This window comes from Castor canadensis, chromosome 7, assembly GCF_047511655.1.
Source record: "Castor canadensis chromosome 7, mCasCan1.hap1v2, whole genome shotgun sequence".
NCBI lineage: Eukaryota > Metazoa > Chordata > Mammalia > Rodentia > Castoridae > Castor > Castor canadensis.
The window spans coordinates 30,072,777-30,081,496 of NC_133392.1; the positions used below are offsets into that span (position 1 = coordinate 30,072,777).

Genomic DNA, 8,720 nt, shown 5'->3' on the forward strand with positions numbered 1-8,720 from the left:
AGCTTTTCTGTACGTATCTCATACTTCAGTAAATTTTCTAAACGCTCCTTCAGGAAATATTACTGTTATTAATCTGGTACCTCCAGTGTAGGTTGGGGAGGCGGGGAGGCGTCCTTTCAACACAGCAAACAAGGTTTTGCGATCAGCGCTCCCTGGCCGAGACGCTCCCCAGGACATCCTACAGACAGGCCGGGTGGGCGCTCCAAACCGCACCCCGACACCCTACCTCGGCGCTGCGCTGGCCTGGCTCCGCACCCGGCTTGTGACGGTCAGGACATCTGGCTCTTCCAGTTGGGGTGGTCACCCGGACATTTGGCCAGGCTCTCCCTTGGCTTGCTGGAGTGCTCCCTCCTCAGCCAGCTCTGATCGCCTGGCCCGGGACCCGCCTGGGAAGCAGCGCCCGGTCCCTCGGCTGCCTGACCTGCGGCCTCTGCGCTGTCCCTGGCGGTTCGAGGTTCTGCCCCCTCGTGCGGAGCCAGGCTGTGGCTGGTGACTGAACTCTGTCCAGCACAGGCAGTCTCCGTCATTCCAGGACTCGAACCTCTGGAGTTGGGTGAAGGCGCCCGGGAAGTCCCCTCGGGCCCTGAACATTAAAGCAAAGAAGGAGCAGCAGAGACCGAGGCCTTGAGGCACCCGGCCTCCAGCACGCGCATTTCTCCAGGGAAGCGCCCGCCCACCCGGCTCCACCCTGGCGGGGATGCGTGGCCCCAGGTCACTCCCGTGTGCCCGCAGGTTCCGAGGAAGCCCGGTTTCCCTTCCCTACCTTTTCCTCCTTGCAGTGAAGGGCTAGAGGCTCAAGACTCCTCCTTTCACCTTTTCCTTTGGTCGGTGGGTTGAATTCCTCAGGAGCAGACAAGACTGAACGCACCGTTGGGTCTCTGTGCCCGCAGTGTTGGGGTTCTGAAACTTCAGGACCTGGTTCTCAGTATGCACTCCACCTACCACCTGATTGGTGCCTAGACCTGAGTGACCAGTGCCAGACCTGAGCTAAGCTACTTGTTATATGAATCATCTAATTGAAATTTTCAAAGTCAAGGTGATTTGTACCTGAGTGTTTATAAGCATTCACTCAACTGTTTACTTAATATTTACATCGCAGATGTAAAAAATAGAAGAGAGGTTCTGTAAGCACACCCATTTTATAGAGGAGGAAACTGAGGTTCAGAGTGGTCCTAACTTACTCTAGGTCGATACTACTGCTGCTGGTGATGACTCTGAGATTACAATGGAGGTATCTAAATCCATCTTCCTAACTCTTCAGGATCTATGGGGAGGGGGGAACACTGGCTATCTAAAATCTATTTGGCCTCTCCCACCTTCTGAACACCGGGTGGCACAAGTCACTGGGGGAGGTGTGCCAGGGTTATACACAGATTCAGGGAAGCAAGGAGGGTTCCGGCCAGAACTGACCCCTGAAATCATAGACGGCACCCTTCTCTCTGCCTTAAAGCTCAGAAAGCAAGACCCAGAAGGACAACTTACTCAAAATCATGGGTTGTTAGAAGGCCTGCCTGAATTTTATGATTCCTCCCATAAAGCAGCAGTTTGGGCCTGGGAGAGGTCTGTCCCCCTCCTCCTCCAGAGTACAAGGTTTTCATCCTCCAATGTCCATGGCCCTGGAACCCCAGCAATGACCAGTAGGAAATCCTTCAACAAATGATGGTAGCTATTTATATTTTGAGCCTGTAGGCTCCAGAGTAGGGTAGAGAGTGGAGAAGGGCTGGTACAGGCTGATTTTAAGTATTTGAAGACACGCAAACGACAGGGAGCCAGTCCATAGGAGCAGATGCATTTCCTCTGTGAGGGTCACATGTCTCTTCCAGAATAGGAGAGGAAGCAGAATGAAGGACCAGGAGGAAGCTGGGCAGGGAAGGTGAGAATCTGGTGCTGGGAGCACTGAGAGGCCATGACCCAGCAGGATGCATGACTGGATTGAAAGAGCAGTAGCTGCTTATTTAGGTAACACTTGGAGAGCAAGGGTGGTTGCTTTCAGAGCTAGCTGCCCCTGGAACACAGGCACTGAAATCCAGTCATAGTAGTAAGCTGGCTGTGTCTTGTCTTGCTCACCTGCCATTTTCAGCACCTCGTGAATGTAGGGGAAGTAAAATGTCCACCAGGCCTTGCTCTTTGCCTTATCTCCATCCTCCAAACTTTCCTTTTTCTTTTTGTCAGTACTGGGGCTTGAGCTCAGGGCTTCATGCTTGCTAGGCAGGTGCTCTTCCACTTAAGCCACTCCACCAGCCCTTTTTGTGTTGGGTATTTTTGAGATAGGGAACAAACTATTTGCCCAGGGCTGGCTTCAAACTGAGATTCTCCTGATTTCTGCCTTCTGAGGATTACAGGTGTAAGCCACCAACTCCCAGCTGCTGTCCTCCAATCTTTGAGCCGTGATGTCAAGGTCTTCACCAAGTTCTCAGTCACCTTCCTTGCCTAGATTTTGAGCAGTAAGCACCTGGCTGTGGGATTGGGCTGGGTTGACAGATGTCTTGTCTAGGTCCAGGTGAGCCCAGAATCCCCCTCTGCATCTCCTTCATAGCCAGCACCAAAAGCCACAGCTGTACACCACCACTGAATCATCTGCATGGCTCCAGAGCACCAGGGAAGAAGCCCATGAAGGAGCCTGGAGGGCATTCCCAGCCTTCCCAGCCCCCAGATCTCCTTCCTATTATGACATCTATTTTCCTACAGCAAAAAGATGCCAGCATGGCCCTCCATGACTTTCTGTGGAGGAAGAGAGACAAATAAATCTTTGCACCATGTCATGTTATGTTATTGGAAAGTACCTAAGACTCTAGTGGCACAAAAAAGGTGGTGATTACCTCTACTTGATGGTTCTGGAAAGAAGCTTAGCCTTGAAGCAAGGAGTTCACCAGAAAGATGAGGGTGGAAGGGCATCCCAGATCAAGAGAGACCACAGTACAGACATGGAGGCTGAGAAAGCACCGCTGTTTGGACTGGCTTCCCTTTTGTTCCTTAGGAAGACACTTAAATATGGTCTCCACAGACTTTTCTGGACCATCTCCTCTCAGGGGATCCCAATGCTCAGCATTTGGGTTCTGTTTCCTCTTTAGAAATCATCTACTTTTCTTTTTTTTACATTTATTTGGTTGTTATCACCTCCTTCACACACACACACACACACACACACACACACACACACACCTGAAAATGAACACGGTTCTGTGGACGGTGGAGTTTCATCTCCAGGTATCGCAGCATCCAGAACAGTGCAAGTAAATATATAGTAGGTGTTCGATATATAGAGTTGAATGAATGGATGAATAAATGAAGGGTTGCTCCAAGCTGGTAAGGCAGTGAGAATTCCCTCCATACAAACCATAGGAAGTCCAGGAGGGGGTGCTTGGTAAGAAGGGGCTTGGGCTTCTAGGTGGTGATAGGATGAAAAGAGGTGGTGTCCCAGGCAAGGGCAGCGTCAAAGAGGAGGAAACTGGCAGCAAGTAGCAGAGACCTGCATTCTGGTACACTAACTCACGCCCAGCTCTGGGGGTCTTCCAGCCTCCAGAGATGGGGAAGATGGGCCCCCCAAGAACCTTTTCTCCAGCCTCCCACTAGGCCCTTTTGGATGTGTCCAAGTCGCGTCCTGGGCGGTCAGAGGATTTCCAAGGGCTGCGTCGCCTTGCCTCCTTCCCTCTCTTCCCTCCTCCTTTTTCTTCCAGATCCTCTCGTCTCTCCAGCTCCCCAGCCCTGCGGCCCCGCGGCAGCCAGCAGCCCCCACCCCCTCCTGTAAGGGCGAAATTGCTAAACTTGTAGCAATAATGACCCGGCATTCAGGCCGCCGACTCCCGCTGAACGTCTCCGCGCCCCGGCCGGCCAGGCCTAATCAGCGCGCCCCTCCCTGCTGCCCGCCCAGCCCCCGTCCCTCTTGCCGCCCCTTCCCCCAGCTCACAAAAAAAAGGGGGGGGTACAAAACCCCCGCGCATTTCTCCGTCCCTCTGTTGAGCAGACTGCTGGACAAAGCCCCCGCTCTGAGAAGCAATGGGGAGCTCGGGGGGGACGTCAATCCGACGCTCTGGGGTTTTTGTTCGCTTAGGGGACTTCGCCTTCCTACCACACCTTTTGTTCGGGACTCCAATAAAAAGCCATTCTTTCCGCACCTTCCCGGCCCGGAGCCGCCTTTCAGCGAGGCCCGGCCCCACAATGGCGCGGCGCTCTGAGGCCTCCCCATTCACCCGCCTTGGCACGCTCACAATCGGCCGTGTGGCAGCACAGGCCTCGCACAGGCATTCTCCGCAAGTGACAAGGAGCCGCATAAAGCCGCGGCCGCCGGGGGAGAAGGGAGGGCGGCCGAGGGGGAGAGCTCGGCCGCGGCGGGGCGCAGCGCCTCCGGGCGCGCTGGAAGCCCCGGCGGCGGCCCAGGATGGAGCCACCTTCGCGCCGCCTACGGCTGGGCTGGGGGTGAGGTTTCCTCTTCTCAGCCGATCGTCGCAGTGGGGCAGTCTAACCCTCGACCCAGGCAGGTCCAGACACCTAGTCCAAGCATCTTGGTAAAATTTGGGGGGTAATTACAAAAAGTCCAGGAACTCAAACGGCCCGGAGACTCCGGCCTGTCCTCTTCACAACAGTAAAGAGAAATTAATAAAGAAAGCCGTGAAGAGAGCAGAACTTCATCTTGGGGCCTAGTTTGGGGGCCTGTGACACCCCCACAGCAGGGAAGGGTGCTTCCCCTTACGCACCTCTTCCTATTCTTACCCCCCTGTTTAAGGGAGCCCTCCCTACTCTTTCAGGCCAAACAAAGTTCGCAGATGCCAAGTTTGGAAATATTGCACCTTGTTTATTGACTCCTGTAGTGTGTGGCAGCGGGTGTGTACACGGCGTGTGGATATAGTTATATAGAGAGATAATATGTGCTGAATACAGAAACAGAAAGGAAACCTGGTAACACCTCCGGTGGGCCACCAGGTCCTGGATTTGCTCAGCGTCTTCCCCCTTCTCCCTTTTGCTTTCACTGGGCTGGTTTTCTTCGAAGAGTCCCGAGTCCCCAGACAATCCAGAGACCCGGGACCAGTCTCTGCTGCGGAGGGGAAGCGGTTAGACAACGAAAATCGACTGTGGCGTAGCGCTCCTGGCCAGCAAAGGGAGCAGAGGATCCGTAGAACCTGGATTTCTCAAGCCACGACCCCCATGCTTCTCTCCTTCATGCTTTTTTCTTTCCTTCTTTTTCTTTTCTTTTGGTCCGGGTTCCCCGCCAACGCTTTGCGGAGGCCACGGGAAGACAGAAAGAGGGAGAGGGAGGGAGGGAGGGAGGGATGTAGGAGGAGAGGGAGACAGGAGAGGGAGAGACGAGAGAGCGAGAGAGAGAGAGAGAGAGAGAGAGAGAGAGAGAGAGAGAGAAGCCCTTCTTGCAGTGAGAACAAGTGGCAGCCGGAGTCCCAGCCTCCCGCACTCCCCTCGGGGCCGGGGACGGGCCATCGTCCTTGGCGCCAAGCCTGGGTTTCTGTCTCAGACAGTTATAGCAACCCGACCTGGGATCCTCCTCTCCAGGCCTCGAAGTGAGCTGCGATTCGGGATCCTGGGGAGCAAGCCCTGTGTGTTTTATTTTATTTTATTTTTTAACGAGGGGACCTGGGCCCTAGAGCTGGCCTTTTTTCGTGCTTCATACCTGCGGCGCCAAGCTGCGGTGGAACGCCCGCCGCGTGACCCGCCCGGTCCCTACCAGGCCCGAATGCCCTGCAAGGTGCCCTGTGCACATGTGGCCCCTGCGGCTGCACCCTGGTGCAACGGCTGTGCGCCGCCACCGCCGCCGAAGCCTCCCAGGTTGCTCACGTTCACAAAGGGACCGCCTCCGGTCGCGCTGCAGGCGGGCTGCATGGCGGTGGCCGCCGCGGAGGCCCCGCCGCCGCCGCCACCGCCACCGCTTGCGGGGTACGCACAGCCATAGCTGCCGCTGTAGGCCGCGGCAGCAGCGGCAGCAGCGGCGGCTGCGGCGGCGGCGGCGGCCGAGTTCCCGTAGCCGTAGGCAGGGAAGCTGTTGTACGAGTAGGCGCCCGCACCCACGCTGTAGGGCGCGCCGTAGGCCTGCGCACTGGGCGTGACGCAGGGCTTGCCATCCCGCACCAGCACTGGCACTGCCACACGGCGGGGTGGCGGTGGCGGGGCGTGTGCGCCCAGCTCCAGAGACTTGTCCTGCCGCTGTCTCTTGCACTTGTACCTGCGATTCTGGAACCAGATCTTCACCTGTGTGGACGTGAGCTTCAAGCTGCTGGCGAGATGCTCGCGCTCGGGCGCCGACAGGTACCGCTGCTGCTTGAACCTGCGTTCCAGCTCGAAGACCTGGGCTTGCGAGAAGAGGACCCGGGGCTTCCGGCGGCTGCGCGGCTTTGGCCTCTCACTCTCCTCCACCGCCTTACAGTCTCCCGCCGCCTCTAGAGTCTTCTTCAGCTGACAGCCTTCTGTGGGAGAAGCAAAATAACAGCGTCCTTTAGCTGTTCGCAGCCACACCGTAGCCCCTCATTTTGGTAGAAGGGCGGAACTCTGGGAGAGTTTGTTGGTCCTCGGGGCCTGGGACCCTGCTATAGCCTGAGCACCCAAAGAACGCTCTCAGCGGGCGGAGGCATGTTCGGTGGGGAGGAGTAGTTAGCGTGCGTTTATTAAACCTTGAGCATCTGCGAGAGAAGAGATTACCGTGTATTAAATGCGCGGCTCGACGTGGTAATGACTATTTTCAGGATGAAAGCTTGCGACTACTTAACAACTACAGTATTTGCAAACTCGTTTGCCTTTCACTCCACGCGGATAACTGAAGGTGTGAGACGTGTTGGTATGGGGAGGAGCGATGTGCATGAGTTGCTCGAAAATGTTCTGTTCGGAAATGTCGGAGTGCAACGCCTGTGCGTGGCCCAAGGACTGTTTTGCTTTTGAAAGACTACATGAAAATGTGTGCGTGACGATGTCTACATTATCTTAGAAAAAGAAGTTTTATTTTAGACAGTTTCATGTCGATTTTAGGCCCGAGGAGCTGTCAGAGGACAGGCCTTGGCTTTCGCCACATCAAACCTTCTCCTGGGGAAGGAGATTCTGACTCTGTTCTCTTTGAAACACTTCCTTGGGGGTTGTATTCAGCTATCCGATCTCCCTACCTAATTCACCTCCGGTTCTCTGGGAGCGGCCGAGATCTCGCACTAAGTTCGGCGCGTTCTCTGTTGGCCTGCAGCCTGAGACACAAAGCAAAACATTACGAATTTTCAAAAAATGCCTGCGTCTCAGAAGTATGTGAGTTACAGTTACCCAGAAAGGACCGTGTTCCCACGCACTCTCCGTCCATCTCCTCCCCTCCCCTCTGTGGGGTGCGATGGGTGCAGGAACGCTGACCTCCAAGCGGATAAGTAAGGAATCCACCCAGCTGGTCTCTACCAAAGTTTCTGTGCCCCAAGGACGCTAGAGGCACAATCTGCTTGCGCTGCCTTTTCAGAGAAGAGGGGGTGTCTGCCCTGGCCTCAGATAACTCACCTCACGTTAGAGGGAAAGTGAAAAAACGGTCGAGCTCCTGCCCTTTTATGGGGGGCGAGAAGAGCAAAAATACTGCGAGATGTTAGGATCCAGTAGCTGAACCCATGTCTTTTGTCAGCATCAGGACAACAATAACCACTTTCCCTTCCCTGGGGGCTGCATGGTCTCTCCCCCCTCTTGGGGGAGTAGTTGTCAGGGTCACTTCGTCCTCCTTCCTCCGCCCCAGCTCCTTCGCAGGTACCTGCGTTTTGCAGAGCTGTGGTTCGCCGGGTGGAGGCATGACCCTAGCCAAAGGTTATAAAGGGGCGGGTAGCCCTGCAGGCAAGATTTGTGGGTTGTATTCGGGCGCCGAGCCATTGCTCCAGGTGTGCGGGTGCGTTTCCTTTTACCCTGTACTCACTTTGGCTCCGGTCCCTCACGACCTCCTCTTCATGTTCCTTGGGGCCGCTGCACGAGTCTCGCAGGATTGTGTGGACATAGCTCTGGGAACAGAGACCTGGATCCCCGTGGCTGTCGGCTGCGGCTAGTGAGTTCAAATAGGGCAGTTTCTCTCCCTCTTCTTCCTCATCCTCCTCCCCTCCATCAGAAAATTGTGTCCCCTCAGCTGCGGCCAGCATACAGGGAGCCGAGTGGAAGTGGTGCTCCAAGTCAGTCTGCAAGTGAGCGCCGTGGAAGTGCTGCTGCTGCTCCAGATTCAAAATGTCTTTGACTGAGAAAGGGGTGGAGGTGACCGGGCTTGGTAACATCATCAGGGCCACTTAATTGTCCAGTCCAAATACTCAATAAATCCCGGCGGGGGCGGGGAGGCAGCGCGGCGGCCCCAGCTCCCCTTCTGGAGTCCGCAGTGCTGCAGAGTCGGGCTTTTGACAGACGCGGTCCCGCTCCAGTCTAAATCGCCTCCATTGGCCCGGACCTGGGGGTCTGGGTTTTGTTACAGCCACTGCAGGGACTGGGGCCCGGGTTGCGAAGCCTCTGTCCGGAGGCCTTGCGTCACGTCAGGGGGCGGGGCCAGCATCTTGGCCTCCCTTTTTATTGGCTCTGGCTCCTGTGGACCACGCCTCCGCGTCCTGCGAGTGGGATGTTGCGGCGCTACCAGAAATAGACAAGGATTAGTATAGGATCTCGAAGTCCAAGTTGCTGCGGAAGAGGCTACACTGATCCGATTAACCGAACTACAGATTCCTGCTCCTCCTGGATGCGCCTTCTTGACCTGGGCCAGTTCTAGGAGGCTTACTGTCCACGAATCAACGCCT

The 8,720-nt window shown here is 55.8% G+C and overlaps 1 protein-coding gene across 1 annotated transcript; it reads right to left on the reverse strand.

Annotated features, from left to right (window-relative positions):
- Nucleotides 1-4,789: 4,789 nt before the first annotated feature.
- Nkx2-3 (NK2 homeobox 3) lies at nucleotides 4,790-8,399 on the reverse strand. Its single transcript, XM_020153848.2, has 2 exons — nucleotides 7,868-8,399; nucleotides 4,790-6,410 (listed from the first exon to the last, which is right to left on the reverse strand). The coding sequence occupies exons 1-2, from the start codon at nucleotides 8,214-8,216 to the stop codon at nucleotides 5,671-5,673; spliced, it is 1,089 nt and encodes a 362-aa protein (XP_020009437.1). The 5' UTR covers nucleotides 8,217-8,399; the 3' UTR covers nucleotides 4,790-5,670.
- Nucleotides 8,400-8,720: the final 321 nt, after the last annotated feature.

Bases quoted from the DNA above. Each gene is read 5' to 3' on its own strand.
- Nkx2-3 (XM_020153848.2), bottom strand. From the start codon at position 8,216: ATGATGTTACCAAGCCCGGTCACCTCCACCCCTTTCTCAGTCAAAGAC. The intron at 6,411-7,867 runs GTGAGTACAGGG...CTTCTCCCACAG, and splicing joins CGTGAGGGACCGGAGCCAAA to AAGGCTGTCAGCTGAAGAAG.